At 49.9% G+C, this 26727-nt stretch overlaps 1 protein-coding gene across 1 annotated transcript; it reads right to left on the reverse strand.

Moving 5' to 3' along the window:
* Positions 1-5758: 5758 nt before the first annotated feature.
* On the reverse strand, positions 5759-15077 carry LOC119103485 (troponin C). The gene is made up of 6 exons (XM_037227045.1): positions 15019-15077; positions 13474-13501; positions 7969-8112; positions 7207-7326; positions 6737-6868; positions 5759-5957 (listed from the first exon to the last, which is right to left on the reverse strand). Exons 1-6 carry the CDS (start codon positions 15019-15021, stop codon positions 5932-5934), a joined length of 453 nt encoding a protein of 150 aa, XP_037082940.1. The 5' UTR covers positions 15022-15077; the 3' UTR covers positions 5759-5931.
* Between the last annotated feature and the right edge of the window lie 11650 nt (positions 15078-26727).

Below are 26727 nucleotides of genomic sequence, written 5' to 3' on the forward strand. Positions count from 1 at the left end.
ACTGTCGGCCCGAACGTATTGAAGGCTCGTCCTATTCAATGCACAGTGCCTAGTCATCAGCTTTTAGAGCCGCATTTCCAAGACCGACGACTACGCCTGACGCAGAGAGAAAGGCCTGAGCGGTTGCAGGACATACCAGGGACCCTGCCAAGTTCGTGGCAACCCGCATTCAAGCGCCCTCTTCTGGTCTGAGTGCTCTATAAGGTTCTAAACGGTGAAATTAAACGGCTCATAATATCTGATAAACGCTTCGAAATATTATCCAGTGTTACTGATTATGCCTCCTGACACAATCGACTTTGTTCGCACTGCTTTTGAGTATCACAGTGGAAAACTGTGTGAAACCTGCCCTGAAGCTCTGATAAAATTATGAACCTAAGTGCTAAAAAATGTCAACGGGGGCGTAACGAATGGGTACAACTGCCTGTATATGGCTGGGCATGGTTACACCTGCACACCATGGATAGCGAGTGGATTGGGGAAGGACATCGTACATTTGCAAGCCTCTGCATTCTGAGCCCAGCAGGCTCCTCTGCTGAACAAATCATGCATCGCAAACCTGGTATCTTTAAGCAGGAGGATGTGGTTATGTCAATAGCACTTTCACTTAAAATTCAACTAGTCTGACTGTCCCATGCCGTGCAATCCAATCTGTAATGCCTCTGTGCGCGGCGGTGTGTTGGATAACCTGATAATGCAACATGTAGTACTCTTAATATTCCAGTGCACGTTACTGTGTGTTCTCTGTTGCTGGAGCGCAGTTACTGTAGAGTTATATATGTGACACATCCTTCGAAAGTAATGGCAGCTCAGCCTGACAGTAATGTGAGTCAACAAACAAGACACTGTGGCGTGTTCCTCGACTGCAGCGGATCTACTGACACTATGAAGCCATTATGATCCGCCCTGAGCGACATGCCTACAAAGATAAGCGAAGAGCATGACACGCCCAGGAATACTGAGCCAAAGAGTACGCCCAGGAATACTGAGCCAAAGAGTGAAAGAAAATCTGGCAAGTCTGCAGGAAAACAAAAAGGCAAGAAGCGCAATGTCAAAAAGAAAGCAAAAACAGCGCCAAAAACTGGTTTTGCAAAGTTTCTTGACGACGTACGAAAAAAATGTTCATGGGAGCCGTTTCCAACGCGTGCTCATCACGTTGACAGGGTCAACAAGATTAACAAGTATGTTCTCATTGTCGTTATCAGCATATTATGGTGCACGAGCGTGATTATGATATGCATCGGTGCATATGTCATCAATACGCGAAAATTGAATGAGGAAGCATCGCCTGATACGTTTTCAATTCGCGTTTTAAGTTTTTCTACTATACTGCTATTGATGGGTCTCATAGCGTTCACTTTCACGCTTTTTGGAATCATTGGAGTGTTGCGTGAGAATGTAATATTGATACGCATTTTTTACGTATCGCTCATCGCATTCCTCACAGTCAAGCTATGCACGGTCGCGTTTGTGTTTGTCTTCGCTGGAACTGCCAGGTCTGTTATCGTGAATTCTATCAATGACCAAGTGATCACCAGCTACCGAGCCAATACGGACATCGAAACGACTATGGACTATTTGCAAGACACGTTTCAGTGCTGCGGGCTCAGAGAAGATGGCTTCAAAGACTGGTCTAGGAGTGTCTACTTTAACTGCTCGGAGGAAAACCCGAGTGCGGAGCGCTGCGGCGTTCCCTGGTCCTGCTGCAGAAACGGAACTGGCGTAGATAACCCGCTCTGTGGACGCAACATGCAAAAACTAGACCGCAACATCGCCAGCAGAACGATCTTCACAAGAGGCTGTCTTCTGGCGGTGCAGTTCTGGGCGAGAAAACCACGCCATTTTTGTCGGAATCCTTCTTTTGCTCGAAAACATTCGTGCTAGGTGGTGTTGATCTTCCAGTGCATTCACATGGTGAACGAATTGCAAATGATGGCGGGTGTGTATCGCGGGCCGTGGTGGCAATGGGTCGGTAAACCCAGGGCCTCCGAGAGAGCCACCAGTCTGTCGGCAGCCGGACGGCTCAGCACCAGCGCCAGTCCATGTCATCGAGGCTCCAGAACCTACATCCTTAAGGTAACCGGGATTTTTACCAAACCTATTGCGCGCTTTAGGCAGGTGTATTTCCATATATTTCACGAAAAAAATGCAGGGTTATTCCGTTTTAAGTGTATCACAGCTGCTGATCCTATTGCTCAATTAGCCAAGGATTTAATCAGTAAAATAAAAATGACCAATGTTTAACGTTGTGCCACCTCCAAAGTTATCCATAGTACGTCGTAGGAACATGCGATGCCAGCGGTTTTACCGCGATAGTTCCTCGTTTCTACACAGGTCAAGTTAATTAGTTTCAGTTGCCTGTCAGTGGTCGCACAGTTGATTCCTAGCTTCACTGGTTTTGTAAATACTGCTTTGTTTGCGTCTGGCAGCTCATCCACGCTGCGGTAACGTGTCTATTAATTCAGTAACGCACGCTGATCTTGTAGGACAGCGGTCAGGATTTTCATAACGGGAGGGAGAAGAAAGCTCATTAACACACTTTTTTAGGAAACCAAGGAGACATCTATAACGCTGAAGCAAAATATGTGGGCCCGGAAGGGGGGAGGCTCCTCCTCACCCATGCTGTTCTGTCGTCCCGCATGCGCACGGACATGATGGCTGCAGTGTGGTGTTTAGCTGTGTTCCGTTCTCTGCAGCCGGAGCAGACGAAGCCGCGCTATATCAGGGTGCAGGTGTGTTAAGCTGTGTTCCGTTCTCTGCAGGCCGGAGCAGACGAAGCCGCGCTATATCAGGGTGCAGTGTGTTAAGCTGTGTTCCGTTCTCTGCAGCCGGAGCAGATGAAGCCGCGCTATATCAGGGTGCAGTGTGTTAAGCTGTGTTCCGTTCTCTGCAGCCGGAGCAGATGAAGCCGCGCTACATCAGGGTGCAGTCGTTCGACCACGGCCGACATCGGGCCGGCTCGGAGGCCGACGGCCCATTCGATCTGGTGCTGGCCTGGAACGAGCTGCTACCCGAGCCGGGGTCGACCGAGCAGCGACGCCGGTCGTCCGCTCGCAGCGTGCTGCGCAACTTCCGCGGTCGCGCCTCCCAGCTGATGAAGAAGAAGCACACCGCCCAGACCCTGCCGATGCCGCCGAGCAAGCTGCAGTGTGACACGGACCAGGGGCAAGGTCAGGCCGAGCCCAGAGAAGCCGGAGGCGACCTGGCGAAACTGGGGGTGGTCAAGTTGAGGCCGGGGCTGGACCGAGCCGAACCGAAAGCGGCCTGACTACACCGAGCGAAACCGGGGAAAATTACGCTGGTGTACGCACAACAGGAGGAGATCCGGCTGGACTAAACGACATGGAAGGAGGGCTTGAACAAGAAGTTCAGAACACCATGCCTCCAGTTACTCTCGACAAGGAACAGATACGCATTGAATCCCCAACAGCAAAACATCGTATTTCGTCAATATTTCCGGATATTCATTCAGACTTGAACGGAACAGCGGAAGACACCGGGCCAAAGCGAGAAGCATCCGACGGGGAACGCGTTCAGTCAAGTGTTTCCGACATTTCCAACATACCAGTCAGTTCGCCAGATGCTGTGACAGAGCACAAGTCAGCCGAAAGTGCCACTAGTGTGTCGCCGCCACATGACCCTTTGGCCGACCATGACGCAGTGTCTTTGCCAGAACCTGGTGGCAGCACGTCTGCAGAGCCAACTGTTGACCATGAAGCTGACGCGCCAGCCCATACAATTGAAATACCAAGAAAGACACCCAAAAGCGCTCGAAAATCCAAAATGCACAGGCACAAGCACAAAAAACGCACGAGTCAGTCCGGACGGCAGCTCCCATCCAAGAGGGGATCATCTTGGTCGACTACATCTACTGACGATGTCGACGTTGTTGCTCACAGTCTAGAACGCATCGTGACGGGTCCAACTATCCAGCCAAGTCAGATACCTGACGAGTCAAATCTGGCCACGCCGGCAAAGCCAAGTGAAGACGGGTCACGTGGCTCAAACGATGTTACACATGAAGAGCAGAGTCCTACTACGGCTGCAGAGCAGGGTCAGGCCAGACCTACTGAGGCCGGTCAAGACGTGCATACCGAGCAGGGCCAAGCCAGACCTACTGGAGTCGGTCAAGGCGTGCCTACCGAGCAGGGCCAGGCCAGACCTACTGGAGCCAGTCAGGGCATGCCACCGAGCAAGGCCAGGCCGGACCTACTGGAGCCAGTCAGGGCATGCCCACCGAGCAAGGCCAGGCCGGACCTACTGGAGCCAGTCAGGGCATGCCTACCGAGCAAGGCCAGGCCGACCTACTGGAGCCAGTCAGGGCATGCCTACCGAGCAAGGCCAGACCGGACCTACTGGAGCGAGTCAGGGCATGTCTATCGAGCAAGGCCAGGCCGGACCTACTGGAGCCAGTCAGGGCATGCTACCGAGCAAGGCCAGGCCGGACCTACTGGAGCCAGTCAGGGCATGCCTACCGAGCAAGGCCAGGCCAACCTACTGGAGCCAGTCAGGGCATGCTACCGAGCAAGGCCAGGCCGGACCTACTGGAGCGAGTCAGGGCATGCCTACCGAGCAAGGCCAGGCCAGACCTACTGAAGCCAGCCACGGCATATCTGCCGAGCAGAGTCAGGTCAGACCGGCCAAAAGTTCGGGGACAGCCGGCCAAGTCAAGTCAAGTCGTCCCTGCCGGACAGAAATCAGGTGGCGCCACCTACGTTGTCAGCTGAAAGTAGATCTGCGGGCAGAACCAGGTGGCGCCATCTATGCCGCCAGGTAAAGTTCGATGAGGAGCAGGCGGAAAAGCGTGCATTGCCGTCCTGGGTTAAATGAGGACGAGGCCAGCCCCCGAAAAGCCCCCGGCGTCGGAGCTGTCGGCCGAGTCGGCCGACCGCCGCTGGTGGTGACGGTGGCTCAGTGGCCAAGGCCGTGTCGATGGAGCTGAAGAAGCAGTGCTGCGTGGTCCGGAGGCGGACCGAGTCCCTGACGAGCCGGAGCGGGTACGTGCCGTCTCGGGCGAGGTCGTCCGGCGCCCCGACCGGGGAGGCGGGCGGAGTGGGGCCGGGTGAGACCCTAGCGCAGTCCCCTGGGGGGTCGGCCGCGGGCGTCGGCCTCCAGCCCGCCCGCTGGCCCCAGCAGCCCGCAGCCGCCGGACGCAAGCCGCAGCCAGGCCGACGCAGAGACGCCAAGGCTGGATTGCTGTCGAACACGGCTAAACCTCCCGAAGACGGCTCCATGACTAACGATGTATAGATAGTCTTCAGTCGGAATGTAGGGATATTCTGCCCACAAGGCAACTATGTAGTGTCATCCGGTGCCGATTGGCCAACGGTTGCTCTCGTGCTGTATTAATAAATGATCTCATACCCTTGTAAGCTATTGCGCTCCAAGATGACAGCAGTCAGGCACAGATATGCTGGCAAAAGATACCACCCCGTCGATTCCATACATGGCGGTGCGAGCAAAATACGTCAACCGGTATAATTTTCTGTTTGTTGTTTCTTGTTTATTATGACTGACCCTGCCGGGTCACGCTAATTAGGCTCATGTCTGGCTTGACCCTTTTTGTTTAGGGACATTCGCCACACATTATTGACTCGCTCGTGATGTTCATGGCCGCACGCCCTTAGGCCCCGGCGATTGTAGTAATAGGAATGTCGATACGCCGAGTTAAAAAAGCTGAACATCCTAATATCTGCTTGTTTATTCAAATGAGACAGCAAGGTGCATCGTGACCTTGTTGAACAGTGTTACAGGCCCGACAGCATGAGCATCTGTAGAAGTTCTGAAGGACAATTCGCGAAAGGACGGCTTCACTTTTTGCAGGATCTGATTTGCAGTAATGAGTACCTGCTCCGCCAACGTCACCAGACATGATCTTCGTTTGTTCAGCAGGTCCGCAGCAGCAGAAGCAGCAGCAATAGCAGCAACACCTCAGCCCGTCATCATCTCCATAAACTCTGTAGGGATAAGACGAACCAGTTGCATCACCTATGAAATTATGTGCAACAAATTACATACCACCGGTATAAGAGTACCATGGCCCAGACGAATGAAGACTAGAAAACGAAGAACGTACAGGAAGTAATACAGGAGCAGGGTACAGCAATAAAGCGTGCTGGGTTGTTGTAATGGATAAGAACACTATGTAACTGAATTTCAGCTCGGCTATTCAAACTCTACTGACCAGCCCCTAAAGGCATGCAGTCGTCCGCCTACCTATATGACCGACGCACACGCGCGTTGACACGACTTCTCCAATTGCCAGCTATTTTGGAGCTAGTGACAAGCACTTGCTGATGAAATGAACTCCGTTCTGATTCTGATGCCACCGTGAGATTGACTTTCTGACTTAAACAGAAAATTACATGGCCAAGCTGAAAACGTGATCTATGTAATCTTGGTCAAGCTGAATATGTGATTAAATAGGCTTGGGTACACATTACATTATATCAGTATGCTCGTTTATCGTGTCATGCCGTCTCGAGTAGTGTCGCTTCATCGCCTTCCTAAGTTAGCGGCGCAGGTATCTCCTCGTGTCTGATCGGAGAGACAACTCGAGAAACGTGACGTAGCCGAAGAGCATGCGTACAAAGGCTGCACGCTGGCACATGTGATGCAAAGACGGTTGCCGGACTGTCTGCCCTTCACAGGGATCAGTGGGGAGCCAGTCAGCATCCGACAAACGTGTGACGTGATATGGGGGGGGGGGGCGGGGTGGGGGGGGGGGGGGGCGCACCGTCGAAGTCGACCGTGCCCGAGCCGTCCGTGTCGATCTCGCCGATGATGTTCTCCAGGTCGGACGGGCTCAGTGTGTCGTCCAGCTCCTTCAGAATCTCACACAGAGACGAGGTGGGGATGTACCCGTTCCCTGACCGGACAGGAACAGAAGCGATATGCCAGGCATGCAAATAATTTTGGCCGGTCTGAATCACAAAAATCGCTGCGTGCACTGTGACGTCCCTCGCGCCTTTTCGCATGGTTTGACCAAATCAGAACTTAACAAGTTACCATCATTTAGAGGTTGAGCATCCCAGACTGTCTCTCAAGAAAGTGAGGAAGGCATTTAAACGCTTACCGTTTTTCGACTGCTCGATAACACATGATGACCAGCCATAAGTAAAGGTAGCCCGAACCAAACCAAACCAAACTCTACGTGGTTACAAGAGAGCATATCCAAAGATAGCCTATGTGCGCCACGTTCGCTACCGGCTTTGTCGTAGAGACGAAATGCTTCCTTGAGTTCCTTGGACATGGCTTCAGCGTCGTCTTCGATGATGAACTTGGCAGCAAGGGTGACGAACTCTTCGAACTCCAGCATACCGGATTCTGTAACAGTGGGTGGTTGTTACCGTTGTTACCGTTGCTACCTGGTTGTTACCGTTAACAGCGACCTGCTACATCGTCATCTAGCGGCCTCTGCCACCGATGTGTTCTACGGTGCAGTAGCCAACGACGCGCGTGACAAGCGTTTTATGGGCCTCGAAATTTGAAGCCCCATCAGCGTTCCGCCATGTCTCCTTGCACCCGGGTGTGCAAATTCTATCACGTAACGCTGCCTTTTCCCGACAGTCATGTATGACCGAATATCCTCATGCATCCGACCAGATTTCTGCACACCTCACATGCAGTGATCCAGAGGTCTGCCTCTCACGCTTGTCCAGAAAGTCCCACGGGTTCCATGGTCAAATAGAGCGCGGAAGGCTGCGCAGTTCCAAACAACCTTCAGGCAAGGCAAGGTAAGGCAACAGGCAAGCTTCCGCGTTCCATGTTCCATTCCTACCGAACAGTCAGCTTCCTCGCGTACGGCTTGCCCTGTAGTTGCTGCCGTGATAGAATCCACCCGTACACTTGCCCTGAGGTACGCTACCGCCTTTGCGCTCAGATGCGCTTACTGTTGGTGTTCACCGTCTCAGGGCTCAGATACGATCCACGCCGACGTCCACTGTCTTTGAGCTCAGGCGCACTCACTGTCGGCGTCCACCTCGTCGATGAGTTCCCGCAGCGTATGTGCGTTGTAGGCCTGTCCCATCATCCTGAGGATGGTGCCCACAAGATCGGTGCTGATGGCGCCCTTCTTCTCGTGGTCGAAACCATCGAACGCCTTCCTGAGCACTGCGAAACGCCGGCTGTTAGGTCAGTTAGTCGGCACTCAGCGTGAGTGGCGCAGTCTGGTGCCAGCGCAATCGCATCCACATGATTCTTATACGAGTGGTAACTCCAGGCAGTGGTCTGTTTCACACATCAGAGACCGATGTCCGACTCACGCCATTCTTCGTCGGCGCGGCCAAAACCCGTGGGCCGTCGGACATGATGTGGACATGAAGCCTCGCGTCCTACAGCCGTACTTATAGGCTCGCCAGTGACTGCCAACTGACATCGGCTGGGCATCGCGAAGAATGACATCGTGACATCGTGCCGTGCGACCGTGTAAAAACTTCAGATATACATATGGCACACCTATATATATATATATATATATATATATATATATATATATATATATATATATGTGTGTGTGTGTGTGCGAGTGTGTGTGTGTGGTGTGTGTGTGTGTGTGTGTGTGTGTGTGTGTGTGTGTGTGGTGTGTGTGTGTGTGTGTGTGTGTGTGTGTGTGTGTGTGTGTGTGTGGTGTGTGTGTGTGTGTGTGTGTGTGTGTGTGTGTGTGTGTGTGTGTGTGTGTGTGTGTGTGTGTGTGTGTGTGTGTGTGTGTGTGTGTGTGTGTGTGCGTGTTTGATTTTAAACGACCGCCGATTCCGCCTAAGTATGCTGATTGATGCATCGTTTGAGGCCCCGGGCTTTCGACTCAGCAGTGACGTTAAAATAAAAACTGTCGTACAAAATCACTTGTCGATATCTGTACATTCTAACGTTTTGAGACACTAGAATATGAATGACACCAATAATAACTTTGATGTTTTTAGGGACGAAAGCTGTGCATCGCTGTCTTAAAAGCACTGTAGTACAAAAAAGACAAAAAATTACTATCTGTACTTTGATTCGCATGTAATGGATTTGAAATAAAAACACTACAAAGGCACATGGCCATAACCACATGTACAGCAGCTACCGCACACTAGCTAATAACTCAAGTGCTGTGGAACAATTTTCTGGTTGCTTAAGGCTGGAGATAACTTGTTGATAGATATGCTTTCCAAAATTTGAGGCCGTCCTCTGTCATTGCATGTCTGAAGAATGCCAGTGTTGTCTGCCAGTTGTTGTCGCGTTATGTCCTGCCTGACCGACGGACAAGACTGATATTTTTTAGGCATGCAGCGGCAGAAGACGCCTTCGAGTTTGAGAGATCATAATTATCGACGAACTCTCTCTAAACCAAACGCATTGTTGCACAACTCTTGAGGCTTTGGAAAGTGGACGGTAGTTACTGTGCATGTGATTGGGGCAATGGGTCTTTCCTTTTTTCTCCGACGATGAAATAAGGTCTTGAAGCGTTAGAAGGTACAGATAACGACGAATACATAAGGGATTTTATAACAGCAATGTTTTAGCTTTACGACACTGCTAAGTCAAAAGCCGGTACCCTCGAAACAATACATTAAGAAAGCTTGCTAATACGGAGCCAGCGTCGCCTTAATCACGCATGCATATAGGAAAACGTCTGCCAAGATATACCGACATATTATTATATATAATATATACATATAAGTTCACATATCATATTATTCATGTTTTAGACATGTTATTATATCTACATATAAATATATATATATATATATATATATATATATATATATATAAATCTTCTCTCTCTCTCTCTCTCCTCTCTCTCTCTCTCCTCTCTCTCGCTCTTCTGCCTCTCTCTCTCCTCTCTCTCCTCTCTCTCTCTCTCTCTCTCTCTCTCTCTCTCTCTTTTCCTCTTTTTTGTTAGTTTTGATTTTTGTTTATTCTTGCTGTTAGTTTTTTTGTCACTCACAACGTTGTCCGTTAAGCTAGAATCGCTCCTCTGGTTGCTGAGTAAGCCCCATCACCATAAGCTATGTTTAAAAGGTTCTCTGATTTTAAGGCCATCCATGGAAGACGTTTCTTCAGTGTTGTTCCGTTTGTATTCTTTATTGGGCACAGGGTGTAAGATCGCAGGTTTAAAACAACGCGCACATGCAGACTCCAGTAGATTTTTATAGCATGTTAAGACGACAGTTTCATTTACCACGGACGTCATCGCGTCGAATAAGAATAATTATTTAGATGTTAGAGAGGAACACAACGGTGGTGAATGTGGCCATCACAGCTTGTTCAACAACCGTATCTAAGGCTGTCACGTTTGTATCTGTCGTTAGTTAAACTGTGGAAGCCGTTTGATTCGCTCCGCCCGCTCGATGCCACGAAACGTTGTCCATAAAGTATTCTAGCCTAGAACGGCCTTGTGACTTACCTTGGCTTATGCCGTTATGTGTTGGGTGACTTAGAATTTTCCGGTACTCAAGACATATAGGATGTTAGTTAGGAGGCATGAATAGTGGGCGAGGCAAGGCGATAGCACGGGAAACGCTGAACAACGGCCGTTCTGACCGGATGCTGCCAAATGGAGTGCAAGTTTTTCTTCGTGTGGCGAGGAGTACACGAAGGGCCGCAGGGAATTCTAAATAACAGTAATAGCCTGACTCTCTTATATACCCAGAGCTCATGGTTAAGTCCAAAGACTGTCCAGAGATGAGCAGTGTATCTTTGGATCCGGGTATGCAGGGACCCTTATTGTATGCAGGGGTCTTTTGAAAACCAGCGGCCCAATCAAATTCAGCAGCCACATGGGCAAAGACACACTGGGACGCCCTCAATGGCGTGCCCAGGATTTCGTCGAAAAGGACATCATATGGGGCAAAGGGGCCCTCCCAGCCAAAAACTTACCTCGCCTAAGGTACAACAAGGTTCGCAAGGCTTGCTGTCTTAGGCAAGGGCGGAAAGTACTCCTCGGGGCTTAGGGAACCCTTCGTTGGGATACGGGTGCCCTTTTAAGCTGGATGTCTTGTCACGCGTGGCAAAGCCAGGGTTTTGTCCAGCAGTGGCCCACGTCGGGTCAAAGGGACCTTTCAGCCAAGAGCTGCCTCTTCGTGGCTCAGTGGCCATATTTTATACTTTGCTGAGATTCTGTGAACCGCTTCGGGCGGCTACTATTTCAGGGCTCAAATGTCTTCAACCCTACACACATTTAGGGTATTTAGAACCAACCAGAAGTGGGGGCCATTGATGTACTTGGTGGTTCATTAAAAACAAGGGGCTCGGATGCCCTGCTGTACTATGAAGACGCTTACCTGATGGGTCTAATATTGTGTCAGGCGTGTTCTTCAGCAACTGTTACCATTCCTGACAACGAGTGGCGCCTCACTTCGGAGCAGTCCACGCCATGCAATATTTCGCCAGTTACCGTTAAAGCAGCGGTGCAAATCAAGCGATGCTCCATGAGACGGTGCAGATCAGCGCTTAAGAGGCTGGGGCGCTCCAGGCCAGATGTGAGCTGCTGGTGAGCGAGCTTTTCCACAATTTTGCATGTGACTGGAGCCAGCGTGGTGACTGGAAACAGCGCGATGAGCCTAAAGGCTGAGGCTGCAGACGAGCCCTTTTGGCAAAGCTGCACAGTTTCCGAGACGATGTCGGCGGTGATATTGCAAAGTAAGGTTCGCTCGCTGACGCCGGAGCCTTCCACACTCGATGCTCTGTGTGGTACTGAAAATAAAAACCGCTGAGGTAGGCCAAGTGTACGTAGAAACGGCGCGCAGGGGCGTGTATGTCCCAAATGCGGTGAATCTTAATGTGCAAACATCTCAACTGACGCTCGCACGCATCGTCAAGTCCGACAGTTGTCGCCAGTCCTCACGACGCATGCCTTGTTCGAAATGCTGGTTTGACTCTGACTCTGACTCTGACTCTGACTCAGTGCGAGGAATGACGGTGGGGATGGCAACGCGCCAGTGATGTGAGGTGTAGATACACATTTGAACGGTACATGCGGATGTTGCGTTTTGCCCACACAGCTCCCGCAACGTTAGGAGGATGCTCGGTCATGGAGAATACTCGGCTGGCAGCGGACGTACTGTCTCTCTCTGACCTGGCTGACCGCATCACACCGGGCTGCCTCGACGCAAACTACAGCGTCGCAGCCAGTGACATCGACATCGGCCTCATCAAGTTAAGCTTCCGGCTATAAGCATTGCACTGCTCCCAGCAGTGCTAGAACCGGGGGTAACACATATACGTAAGAAGGGTTCGATGCCAAACAGGAAAGGTATGCAGAGAGAGAGAGAGAGAGAGAGCCCAATTTCAAGTCCATGTAGATCGATACGACGGGAGGAAACTGCCCTGAAAACGCCACAAACTGAGTCTCCTTGCTGCCTGAGTGAGACTCCCCGACCAGGGACTTCGATCACAACGTGAAACTAGGCAACATAATCAGTCTTCTTTAAGTCTGACGATTCCTTTCTTTTGTGCTCCACTTGTGGCACTTCGAAAGGCCTCTAGCAGATTTTCCTTCATTGCGGTTAAGGATAGGAAGCTCTGTGTAGCCATATTAAGATATTGCCATGCTAATGTGATGTGCCATGCCTTGCCATGCTAATGTTATGTGCCTTATCTTGCCATGCCGTGTGATTTGCGTTGTCTAACTATGCTGATATGATGTGTATTGCCTAGGCATACTAGGCAATTTGCCTTGTCTAGCCATGCTAATGTGATGTGCCCTGTCTAGCCATGGTAATCCGATGTGCCATGTCTAACCATGCTAATGTGATGGACCAATCGCCTAACTCTTCAGAGGCTCCGCATGAAAATCTGTATCCGCATTCATTCACTAATGACGTGGGGGTTACCAGGCCGTCTGGCATCTCCGTCGCAAACCTTCATGAGCCGCGACAAACTGAACCGTGGCTTTTTTTTGTAATATATCTCGAACAGCTTAATAATACAGATTAAGCAATCAAATAAAATAAACAAGTGAAGTGGGTGATTTTCAAAAGACTGAAGCAGAACATTCATCTACATAAAGATGGCCATGGACTAATGAAAAGTGGAAATTTCTTAGGGTAGGAAAGGTAGGAAGCAGAAATGGTATGAAGTGTGGAGATAGGAAAGAAAGCTCGCTTACATACCACTTCTCAGAGGTGCCAATATTGGTCAAATATTTGATATTTTCGGATGGATAATGTCACTTTCTAGCACTTAGCAGGGTCTTAGCACGTTGGTCTTGTTCGCGTCAGAGGATGCCAGCGATTGCTTTCAGATGGCTTTAACAACACGCTTGAGTAGTTAAATGAAGGTGTAGAAACCAATACGTTAACTTTCGACATATCTGTCGCCACACAAATATTGTTATTCATCTTTAAAAAAGAGAAAGCAAGCCCGTTTGCATCGGTTAGAGCCAAGACATTGCACGTTTTTTTCACAGCCGATGTCAGAAACATGAGCTGATTAAAAATGGTTAGACAGAATAAAATGTATTGCCGTGGTTGGATTACGTGCACTTACTAGTCACTTGCTCCTTATCAAGCTCCTCCTGCGAAATGTCAGGTCAGCGTTAGCAAGATGGTCCTGAGGGTCGCATATCCGCTGTAAAGGCGGTGTGCTAACAAACGAAGACGACACTGCGCGCTCAACTAAGGTTCTGCAGACTGTCCTCTCTCTGAGTGGCTGCCATTTCCTGGGGAATAATAACCATGCACATGAAAATGAGGCTTGTACTACGAGTGGTCGTAGTGAATGAGGCAATTGGGAATAAGTGCCTAAACACGTAGGCTACGGACCAGGGAAAGCGCCACATAGCGTCAGTGGACGTGCTGGGGCGTTAGATCGGGGTCATCGGGTCAGCCATCTGCAGCATCCAGATCCTGCTGAAGTTGAGCTGGGAGACTGCAGCGGAACATGAGCCTGGTGCCGCTGCCGTCTGTTGCGCGACTTTATCCGCCTCGTTCAGCTGGGCCGAGGGTCACTTGCCAGTAACTTTCAACCTTAATATGAAAGTCTGATTGATGCGCATGTGTAATGGACGGCCTAACAAATGCATGCTAATCAACAGAATAATACCCCTGAAGCTCGCACGGACCAAATGTCTGCATCGGTAGTGATGTGATTAAGCTAAGCGTCTGGAAAACCAGAGGTGCGGAGTTTGACTCCAAGCGGCGCCTGCCTTTCTTACCCATGTGAGAGGCAGGCGACGCCACATAGCCGCACCAGTTGAGTGCGTTGCAGAGCCGCAATGACTAATACTGACGAGGGTACCGACCACAACATAATCCTTTAAACATAATGCTATGCATCAGACCTCTTCGGGACCGTTCTATCAACGACACAAATGGAACAATGACGAAACAAACGTCTCAAGTCGTGCAATCTCCCTCGGCGCCACCGTGGGGTTGTCTCTCACTGGCTGCGCACTTGATGCCAGACCACTGGTTGTCGATCGGACGCCTCACAGCGGCCACTAGGCGGCCAGCTCCGCCGGCAGGAACACGGGAGTGAAGCGGCCAGTCCCGCCGGCAGGAGCGCGGGAGTGAAGCGGCCAGTTCCGCTGGCAAAAGCGCGGGAGTGAAGCAGCCAGTCCCGCTGGCAGGAACGCGGGAGTGAAGCAGCCAGTCCCTCCGGCAGCAGCGCAGGAGTGAAGCGGCCAGTTCCGCCGACAGGAACACGGGAGTGAAGCGGCCTGCTCCGCCGGCAGCAGCGCGGGAGGGAAGCGGCCATCTCCGCCGGCAGCAGCGCGGGAGTGAAGCAGCCAGTTGCGCCAGCAGGAACACGGGAGTAAAGCGGCCAGTTCCCTCGGCAGGAGCGCGGGAGTGAAGCGGCCAGCTCCGCCGGCAGCAGCGCGGGAGTGAAGCGGCCAGTTCCGCCGGCAGGAACACGGGAGTGAAGCAGCCAGTTGTGCCGGCAGGAACACGGGAGTAAAGCGGCCAGTCCCGCCGACAGGAACACGGGAGTGAAGCGGCCAACTCCGCCGACAGCAGCGCGGGAACGACAGGCCAGTGCCGCCGGCGGGAGCGCGGGCATGGCGCGGCCAGCGAGCCCTGCTCACCCACTCACCATGTCTTTGCTGTCGGGCTGTCGCGGCCGGCGGCGTGCGCTGCTGGTCGGAGCGCGGTCTTCGCAGCTCTGCCAGCGGCCACTCGCCCAACCGTTCGTCTTCCGTCCGCGGCCAACTAAATTTAGCTGACTATTCTGTTTACTCAAGCGGCTGATTTCCAGTCGCTTTCTAGCGACGAATCACACACAAATTCAGAAGCCCGGCGCGGCACATGCCACCTCTAGCTCGGCATATGGACAGCATGTGGAGGGTGAGCCATCGTTGCAGGCACACGCCAATGGAAATATTAATGCGGAATCTTTCTTGCTGTGTGTTTGCTATTTTTCATCGAGTTCCGCCCAATTTTATGAGACTATGGGCAGGTAATGTTTAGGAAAAGTGGCGTAAGCTGCCGATATGTTCGTACCTCTCTGTATTTTAGGCTGAGTGTGTTCTGTCAACAAAACAAAAATGTTCGCCTAAAGGAGTACTCTCTGTTTTGTTGTTAACGTCTTGCATGTGTTCATTACATCCTAAACGAATGGGGCACAAGGACTCCCCGACAAAGACTATGCCCCTCCCATGTTTTTTTTTTTGCACAGTTAACACTTGATTTCGGAAATAACGTTTTTAGCCCACAAACCTGCCAAAACCCTGACTTACATAAATGGTGCATTGCTTCACGAACCTCCAAGGCAGACATCCGTACCAAGATCGAGGGTTCTTAGAGAATCAACAGACTGGGAAGATCAGGGAATACAATCTGGGGACATCAAGGAGATCAGAGGCGTCATACGGTACGGGGAGAGGCCCCAAATCAGGTGCCCATGACACATCCAGCGTTCATCAACAGAGCTTTCATGTCTTTTCTGGCCTTCTTACCGGCTCCATAAGCCCATTGTTTTCTTTCGGTAACTCCTAACTGTCCGCAGAGCACCTTTCGAGAATCTCTAACTGTCCGCAGAGCACCTTTTGAGAATCCCTAACTGTCCGCAGAGCACCTTTCGGGAATCCCTAACTGTCCGCAGAGCACCTTTCGGGAATCCCCAACTGCCCGCAGAACACCTGAGTATTCAGAATCGTGCGGCTCGTGATGGAAGGATACTCCAGACGCCAGGAAACTAGAAATGCCAAAAGATCCCTAGACGCCGGGTGCATCACTTCAAGAGTTTAAAAGGCTTCGTATGGCACTCTGTGATGATGGAGCGTTTTGGTGCCACATGAGGATTTGAATGTATCTGATATAACCTAAATGCTCAATGAGAGTTGCTGTGAAATCCAAAAGGCCTTTGTCCTGAGGGGTAGGTCCTTCCACAATGACAGGGAAACCCCAGAGCCGACGAGCGACACACAGGCTGGTGATGGCTCCGACGCGGCCAGGGAGCTCCGAGGGAGGCGTGTGATCCGGGATGCGGTCAGGGAGCTCCGAGGGAGCTGTATGATACGAGATGCGGCCAGGGAGCTCTGAGGGAGCCGTGTGATCTGTGTGAGGCGAAGGTTCTCTTGAAGTCAAAATATTTAATATGGCTCAATTTATCCAAGGCATTCATGCACATTCAATGGTCGCAAGAAAGTCATTAGATACCCGAGGCCCCTGAGGAGAACATCCAATACCCTGAGACCCCTGGGATGTCTGCTCAGACAACCTGCCTAACCCTTGTCATTGTGGAAGGCCCTAGTTGATTTATGGAACAAAATGCTCTCGATCTTCAAATCGAATTAATTCCCTCTTTCCGCACATTTCTGGTGTTGCTACGAGAGGGGACATTATCGGGTATTCATTTAAGTTTTGTGGGTGCCGAGGCACCCACAAAGAAACGGAAAGCAGCCACCCATAAGCAACACGAACGTAGATCTGGATTATTATCGATTCTTGCTAGCGAATTACGGAGAAAAATATATCCCGAGCTTGCAAGAAGTGATCAAATCAAAATGTTTTCATTGAGGCCATTCAAGATCATAGTGGCCAATTGGTTGAAGTGGTGGTCACAATAAGTGGCTGCAGATCTTTCAGAGGTTACATCTCGCGGCAGAAAGCATTAGCTGTCTCCCCTTTTATCCAGCATGACAATGCTGGTGACTTGCTGTTACATGCGTCATGAACAGACCAGGAATTACTAGCTGATCTTATAATCTGCAGTTGCCAACAGTCACGTGCTCTTCGTTCAAAACCTCCTAGGCATCTACGCACTAATGCTGCAAGACTATGTACTGCGGATCTTGTGTGCACGCCCTGAATAGACGCAGCCTCAGCAATGAAGGCCGAGGCTGCAGCAAAATCGCCCTGCAAAGCCGCTGATCAGAGGCCAGGGACCATTCGTTTCATATGTCAAACAGCTCGTCTCCGCCACCCGGGTCGCTGGCGCCGCGACCTGGAAAGCGGCTGGAAACTATTTATACTGCGCGGACACATGCACGCCTGGATGCCTGGGTCTGCCTGCCTATCGACGTCACGTGACCCGCCCCTCCACGGTTCCCGCCCCCAGAAGCCGCACGCCCAGTTCATGACTACGCAGGACTGCATCACAATGCCTGTATTGTTACACTGTAGCCGACACCCATAGATTCCAAATGCCCGAGTCCATCTTCAAACCCCCTACCCAGCGATCCGTATGGGTATCTAAAGGGACTGTTCAAAGTTTGTATGGGGGTTTGAGCTGAGATAGCCATTTTCAAGACAATTTCTTGCAGTTCAAAGCTTTGCTGTTTTCAATAATTCAAGTCTTCTCGTTTCCGAGCTAGGCGCACGCGAGCGTGCGCAGACGATGTCGCTCGGCCTATTTTGAAGTCCCCCAGAGATACATGACGTCAATACCACACCCCACGAATTTCGCCTTCTCAGTAGTCACACTGTGTTCAAAGCCAATAAAAACATGGCCATTGACTTATTGGGGTCTGGAATATTTCAGTACCAGTAGCCACATTAACAGACAGCAGTTGGCTTTCAAACAGCTTAAAGCATTCAATACAAGTGTCCATTTCAAACCGCGTTTTGTCAAGTGTGACAAAAGCATTTGGGGAGTATCACGGACATGGGACTGGAAATCGAATAAGTTCAGAATAACGCCCCAACCGAGAACGCAGTTGCAAGGAATAAACATGTTATTACTGACAAGTAAGCAAGAACACCACGAAAAATGGTCAAATCACGCGCATGTAACGATCGTTGGGATCGTTGGGATAGATTTTGCACGCATAAATTAACAGACCACCTTGTGACGAGCCAAGATACTACAAATGAGCCAGTCGGTTCACCACAGTGGGAGCACTAGCTCAGCCAGTCTGACAGCGGCTCTGACGTCATAAGACGCTCTATTACGTAATGAAATGATGACGCATTGAAAAGCTATTTCACGTGTGGTGAAATTTTGTTATCTAGAGCAGTCTTTTGCACTTAAAAGCATGGTGCATGGTGTTAGTCTTCTTACGCCACAGCACGCCAAGGATCTTTTTTTTAAATGACGCACATTGCAAGACGGGGAAGTTTTGAATACAATGTAAGTTCCTTGTTTCATAATGTTTGTGCAAATGAGTGTTATCTTTTCCATGAGGATTTGATGTCACGTATGCTAGTTAATAAAACATAAATTTGTGATCAAGAAAACAGAAGTGTGTAAATTTTGGAAGCAGAATACACTCTAATAGCGACAATGTAGCCGGCAATAGCCGCTAAAAGCCCTGTAGGGTTTTAAGTACGCGCGTCCTGGCCTTGCAGGCCCCAAAGAGGCAGCTCTAGTACCAACTTACGAAAGTTTAGCTGTTGTGCGGTGCAGGTTCAAGAGCGAAAATATGCTTCTTGAAAGAAGGGGCAGTTCAATTGTCAACATAAAGCCACTCACGTTTTGTTTCAACACAACCGCGGTTCAGCTAAACGAACACTACTACTAGCCAACCGAGGGAAAAACCATGAGATCACCCTTGCCGCCGATGATTGCCTACGTCTACATGGAACATTTCAAAGATACGACGATGGACACCGCGCCGCTCATGCTCTGGTAACACTGGAAGACGTAACGACATTCATCAGGGATATCATTAGCATGCAACAATCTATCCAACTCACCATGGGACGTAATGACGATAGTAGGTTATCATTTCCTGCCGTTATAGCGTATTCAGCAGCTAGTCGCTACCATAACTCTCAGTCACGCCACCCGACCGCCAGCAATAACCGCATGCTGAGATGTCTTCGACATGACGCAAATGCCAACAGCAACGATCACGTAATTCGCAAGGGGGATTAACTTTAACCGAGACGTTCCGCAGAGGCGGGCACTGGAAAGGTTTTATAGACTATAAGCCCAAATAGCTTGCTGAACAAGCAGGCCAGCCAAAGAAAACTAACAGCGATGGCCTCATTACACTAGAACAAGGGCCTGTCAGAGACAATCAGAAGAATTTGCTGATGATACAAGATCACGATAGCCTTTTAAAGCAATTCGGCGTTTCGGAGAACAATTATCAACGCTAGGCTACTGACACCCAAGCAGCTTACGGAAAACTGCATATGCGATTGAACATGCAGTTAGTGCAGGTCCTGCAAAGGAGAAACAATTCACCATCAGAGTGGAGAAGCACAGAAAGACAACTGTTCGGGGTGAGACTCAGAAGTCTGGCGAGGCAGAGAGAGATCTCTGGCATTGTCAGAGAGCGGTCGCCGACCAGCACGAGATGCGATAGTCAGTATCGATAGAGGGCAGCATTACAAGGATACAGGGGGCAGCACACACGATAATGGCTCACCACACCGCGGGTGAGAAAAGTTCCGATTTCATGGATACGTTCGATAACAAAAATGGATACTTTTGCGAGCTAATGGGGAACAAAATTGTAAAAATGGATACAATTATAAAAGAACAAAACAATATGACGACAGACGATGCAATTTACACGAAACTCAAAGCTTAGTATAAGTCTATACTCGCTAACGTTTGCAGCGTAAACTTGCTCAAAACACATGTCTCAACGTTGACGTTTCACTGTATGAGCAGGTTGAGCTATAAAATGATGACAACAAAGAAGTTGTAAACAGGATTGCTTTCAGCAAGTGAAAAACATGCTACAAACTATACTATGTGAGCTAAACTATACTGAGCTTATTACTCGTCGTAAGAGTTTGTAGCTGGCTACAGAGTCTTGCGGCGAATATGTTCAGTCTGCTACGCGGCGTTTTAAAGCGCCGTGCGAGACAGATAGACTCGAACTGGGCACAGTGCAAGGCTATGGGCTGAGGTTAATCATGCTCAGATCGTAAGAAGCTCGCTGGCTAGAAGATATTACCTGATCTTCAGCTTCTTTAAGATGTTCTGGGGCTCCTCTAAGGATCTACTGCGGAGGGCGTCCCTGGCAATAGAGCCAAACAGTCTTGCCGATCTGGAAGGCTCGTTGTTTGTAAACACTCGAACCTTAACTTCAGAGGCCACCGAGGACGTTGGAGCCACACATGTCAAGGATTCATCCGGGGCTTCCTGCTGCTGAGGGTAACAGCGGCTTTGGGATAAGAGGCCGATTCTCGCTGACATAGGCCCCAGAGCCAAACGGGGGCTAACCTTGTTATTTTGTTGGGCGATTGCCACTTTCCTAAATACTATGCTGCAAGATAGATCAATGAACCCTCAGGAAGCTTCATGGACGTAATAATGTGCTGGAATGATATCAGGATAACACTTTGGGTGAGTGACACGTTTATCAAGGGCTTGGATCACCTGTCGCAAAGAGCTTTTGTTTTGTGGGGCTTGACCCATCCGTAATCAGTACAAGTTGTTAAACTGCAATTCTAGCCTTGTGGGGCAATCAATCAGCCTATGTGATTGATAAGGTAACTCTTTTTTCCAGACGAGGGATCGAATTTCATGTGTCCATAGGCTTAAATTATATCTTTTTCACTGCTGAGAGCTATTGATGAGCGTTAGTGGGCCAGGCTTTCATCGGTAGTAACATTCGATGTGACGCGACCAGGGGTCGCGAGATACCACGACTCTGACGTGGGCCAGATCAGGAGTGTTGCACCTGATACCCCCCACGCCCTGGTCGAATCGTTGGGATGGGCCTGGTCCAAACTGATGGGCCTAGTCCAAAACTGCCACTTCTTTGGCCAAACAATCAGCAGCTTCCTTCCCATGACTGAACTGGCATCATCCAGTCAACAGTGCGGAGTCAAGTTGTGACTTCGGCATAAAATGCTCGCACCAGCCTCTGTATTTCAGCAGAGTGGATAAAGATCTGGTCGGAAAGCACGTCTGCAGCAGCTGCTGACCTGATGGTGGGTCCGCTATGAGGCGGGTCTCGTGGAAGGCGGGTCTCGTGGATGCGCTTGAGGTCCGAGGCCAGCAGGCTGCACAACCTCCAGCACTGCCAAATAGCGACCAGCATGACATGCGATCCCCTAAGGTTTTCGGGGGACACCTTCCCGCCATGGCGTGCAACCGGGCCCAAACTCTCGGTATCCTATGGACAGTTGTACTCTGCCCATCCACTGTTTTTTCGGGAGGTCCTATCTTTCTTATATGTATATATATATATATATATATATATATATATATATATATATATATATATATATGTGTGTGTGTGTGTGTGTGTGCGTGTGTGTGTGTGTGTGTGTGTGTGTGCCGGTCCAAATGCCGAGCCTAGGTTTTCGGAAGCCCTAAATGGGATATCTAGTCTTGTCTGAACATGTTTATTCGATTTCAGCTGGTCCTCGAAAGACGTGATTATGCGCATTTTCACTTTCGGTTGTGTAAAGTGTGCTATTTTGGACGAACTGCGTGGGTGTGTAAGTTTTTCAGGTGGCAAGGCCTCGTGGATGAGAATGAAGATGAATAACGAAATGCGAAATCACGCTGCTCCAGGATATGGTCTCATCACTTGTAAGTTGTTTGTGTTTTGTGTAAGCATTTAAATCGTACTTAATCACGTTGAAACTGGTGATGAAAGATTGCGACGTAAATTGTATTAAATCACATGGGATACGAAGCTCTATTGCCGCCACTGCGCGCTCTTGGAACGAGCGCGGCGGTGACATTGCGGTGCGTGGCCTCTCATACGAAAAGACTGGGTTTAAGTTGGATGTAAGTTATTGTCGTCTGGCAAGATTTTGAAAAGTGAGTAGCGGATATTGGAAAGGGATTGGTGAACCCTCTTTATCGACAACTGCAGTTAATAGAGGACTGATCTGCCTTAATTGATTAGAGTATGGTGTCCCGATAGGGATAGTTCCTGAAGTGGCAAACAATGTGTTAGCTTTTGAAGGTGATTGAAGAGATTGACTTCAGCAATAACATGCCATTGTTTGGGTAGGTTTAGTACGCTAGACCAGACGTTTGGAAGGGGAATGCCTGTAGTTTTTCCCATGCATTTGCAGTGGGCGTTGTGTTACATTTCAAAAATGTTGTCGATAGGTACTTACGGACATGTTCCCCAACCCCCAGAACAACACGTTTTTAGAGGCTTTGGGCACCAATCTAGCCTTGAAGGGGAAATCTTTCCAAACATAAGGTTTTCCATACATCAGAAGCTTAGCGGGTGGTACATACCAGAGCATAAAAGTGAGTGTTCCACATTTGTATGGGCTTCAACTGAAATTAGCCACCTTGAAGATCATTCGGTTTATTACACAGCCCTGCCATTCCTAAGCACCCTTCTAATTTTCCAAACGTTTCTAGTTTCTGAGCTACACACCTGCAAAGATGCGTGTATTATTTCGTGATGATTATTTCAAGATCACCCAGGCACCCACGACGCATAATGGTTTTAAATCTTGCTATTTCACTGGCCATGGGACGATCAAGGCAAATCACCATATGACTGTTGAGTCGTTCATATCTGACTTTGTGAATATATTTTCAGCGTAACGGCCGTCAGTTGGCTCACAATCAGTGTTGTGGAAGATTACGTAAGTTGCTCAGTGTATTAGCGAGGAGCATTTTTCACATAGCCAAGACAATAGTCTGTCCCGGTGGCTCAGTTGGTTAGAGCGCCTGCGTTCTGATCCATCCATCCATGGCAGGATGGGTTCGAGTCGCTTTAGGGGGCTCGCTCTTTGCCCTTGGCAGGCATGGCCTGCGGACGGTGGCGGCGGTCGCGCTAAAGGTCAGTTGACGTCAGAGGGCAGGGCGGACCGTGCCGAGCATTGTGGCACGTTAAGCTTTCCCCACTAAATTCTGCCGTAGCCTGGAATTGCGCGATCAGATGGTGAGGGTCAGGGCTCACACAACAAGCACTGCTTAGCGTGAGAGCTGATCCAAGAAATTCATCCATTCAAAGGGTTCGGATCGAATTTATTATATCTCACAAGTGTCGCACCCAACCATCCCTACCATTGTGTAACCACAACAGCTCCTGCATGGTGCATGCCTCAGTGTAACGTCAATTGGTATCTCATTCCACCAGCCTCATTGCTGTGTCCCAGCTCCGCGCAAGCATGTGTCGACTTCATCAGCCCCACTTAAGATTTTAACCGTAGGGAGGACAGAACGTCACTTCATACAGGGTGGCTTGGTTCACTCGAGAGCGCCCTCGTGCAAACCAAGCCACCCCATACCAAGTATGGTTGTGTGCTGTCGATATTGGAACTGCAGCAAAAGCTGTTTTGAGAACCGAGCCATAATGTTTTGTGATTACGCGAACCACACAATATAAGTATGTTTGCGATCCAAAACGGATCTATGGAAGTTATGCTGCAGACTTCAGATGAAAGTTCGCAATTGTTTGTGAATATTTGTGTTGTAAAGCTAGCCGGAGCTGTGATATTTCATCTGCGCTCCGAGTAAGTTAGCAAAATACTGTTCCAGAGCGGTTTGCCATGGGAATGAATGCAATTGAACCAGATATTCCATTCCAGGCGGTGAGCATCAAGAGGAGCCCCGTAATCGGATGATTCTGACCTGGCGTGCGACGATGATGCTGTAGATCCGGACTAGGTTCCATCGGACGGCTCCATCTGCGACGATCTGGAGAGTGCTTTGCGGTCGCGTGATCTTACTGCCATCGATCTAGAGTGCACGGAACATCCAGATGGTAATCTAGTAGATAACCCTGTCATCGTTCCACGGTCAGACAATTCTGCGAGTGAAAGCTCAACCTGTGTTCCTGCGTCAGTCGCATCGCATGGGATACCACCTCTGCCGGCTCTTGGCACCGTGGGCAGCCAGAATTCCGAGAACTATGCCTCACCTAAAGCTGGGGCAGTAGCCAGTACGAGGAATGTGGAAAACCGTGCGTGGGATCGCAGAAATGTGTGCTACTATTGTGACGAACCACAGCTGAATCTTTCCCGGCACCTGCACAGGCACCACAAGGACGAAACTGAATTCCAGAGGGCCTTTATACCCGAAAAGGGAAGCCAGGGACGTCTCTGGGCCCTGTATAGCTTGCAGCTGAAGGGCAACTATGCTCGTAACATCAAAATAAAATGTGGCACAAAAAAGGGTCAGCTGATACCCTGTCGAAGGGTTACAACTGAGAAAACAGAGAATTTCCTGGTTTGTGACCATTGTCACGGCTTTTTTACCGCAAGACTCTCTGGCGGCACAAAAGGTACTGTGCCAGCCAGCTGGGCATGCAAAGCACTGGTAGCGTCCAGAGTCACGCTCGGTCACTGATTCCAGTATCAGGGAACGTCAGCGAGGGTCTTCGCCGAGTGCTCGGTACGATGACGTTTGATACCGTATCACTATTGTGCAAGTCGGACGACATAATCCTGCAGTACGGGGCGAAGTTGTTTATGAGGCTTGATCACGACAAGCACAACGCCCAGCACATAAGCGTAAAAATGAAGGAACTCGGCCGGCTTCTGCACGTCCTCCAGGAGAAGGAACCTAACGCGAAGCTGAGAGACTTCTTCGTCCCACAGAAATTTGCTACATTGACAGCCGATGTTCGCAAGCTGCGTGGCTTTGATAGCGAAAGCCATAAATATGACATTCCGTCACTGGCCTTGAAACTGGGCCACAGCATCGAGAAATGAGCCGCCATCGTGAAAGTCCAGGCAATGGGGAAGGACAGGGCACATAATCGGTAACGAAATTCATAGAGTTTAAAAAATGGAGTGGACGGATCAGGTCTCCCAAAGGCCACTAGCGACCCTAGAGGAAGAAAAGTGGAACAAGCCCAAAATTCTCCCGCTGACTGAAGACATCCAAAAGGTACAGAAAACTCTGGACGATGCAATCACCTCCAAGAAGGATGAGCTCGAAGCAAAGCCGTCTCCGGCATCGTACAGAGCTTTTTCAGAATCGGTGCTCGCTCGTATCATCCTATTCAACCGCAGGCGACAAGGCGAGGCAGGGCGAATGACGCGAAAGGGGTTTGAGAGCAAGCACAAAGCAAGCGCGCATGACGCTATTGCAGAATGCCTATCGCCACTGGAAAAGCGCCTCTCGAAGACACTCACTAGAGTGGTTATCGAAGGGAAGAGGGGAAGGGGCGTGCCTATTCTTCTGACCGAAGAGCTTCGTGAGGGCGTAGAAACTCTTATTGAAAAGAGAGCAGAAGCCGGTGTCAGTAAAGACTGTCCATACATATTTGTCAACACGCTGTCGACTGACAACCGAGCTACGCGTGGAAGCGACGCCCTCAGAAAGCATGTGTTACAGTCCGGAGCGAAGTCGTCAGATGCGATCACGTCGAGCAGCCTGCGAAAGCACATCGCAACGTTGTCGCAAATACTAAACCTAAGAGAGAACGAGTTGGATCAGTTGGTCGCGATATTGGCGTGCATCGGGAATTGTACCGACTTCCAGATGCCACAATCCAAATCGCAAAGATCAGCAAAGCTTTGATGGCCATGGAAAATGGCATCTCCGTCTGCAAAGGAAAAAATCTGGACGAAGTCGACGACCGCATCAACGCACCAATGGCGGAAGAGGACGGTCAGGAGGACATGGGTGGAGAAGATTGTGCGGCGGAGGTCGCAAATGTCCTACCTGGACAAAAAGCCAAGAGGGAAGAGAGGCTTGTTCTCCGGAGGAGAAATCTGCACATCGGGAGACTACCGATGACGCTCAGGAAAAAACACCGCTGGCAAAGCAAAGACGTATCGCTTGACGCGATGCGGAAAAGGCAGCTGTGACAAGGCACCTTGGCCTGTTCGTTAGCCGCATGGAGGTTCCTGGCCAAGCTGCATGCTTACGTGTCCTGTCACCAGAAAATGCTCTGTTCCTTCGTTCATGGAGATATGTTAAATACCATGTCCATAACGTGATTGTTGGAGCACGTCGCAAGGCGAAGTGAGTGTCAGTGACTTACACATTAGATGTCGACTTCGTTCACGTTTGCATGATGCTCACCCGTAAAGTTTGTAACGGCAAAAGCGATCTGCTTGTTGTTGCTCCCGTTGGTAGTAGCAATCTCTGCAAGTGGAGCTGATGAGCGGTGAAAAAAAAGTAGTGCTCACCAAGGGCAGTGTGGACAGATCTGCAATTCTGGGTGGGAGATGACACCTTAGCACGGAAATAGACGTACCCCACCGGTAAAATGCGTTATACCCCAATGCCAATTTGGCAGCAAATTAGGTGTGTCATCTTCCTGTTGCATCTTTCCAATACAGGATTCAATGCAAATGCTCCTTTCTCCACGCCATTTTTGAAATCCTTTGGCAAATCTGACACCACTACACCTAACCGAAGTACACTTGTTACGTTGACAAGGGGTGGGGCACAGGGCCTTTGACTAGTTCTTGAAGACTGGAATGGGCGCGTGGGCGTCGAGCACAAAATCTCGCATCAGCC

Source organism: Pollicipes pollicipes, unplaced genomic scaffold (assembly GCF_011947565.3).
Source record: "Pollicipes pollicipes isolate AB1234 unplaced genomic scaffold, Ppol_2.1 Scaffold_5724;HRSCAF=6776_pilon_pilon_pilon, whole genome shotgun sequence".
Lineage (NCBI taxonomy): Eukaryota > Metazoa > Arthropoda > Thecostraca > Pollicipedomorpha > Pollicipedidae > Pollicipes > Pollicipes pollicipes.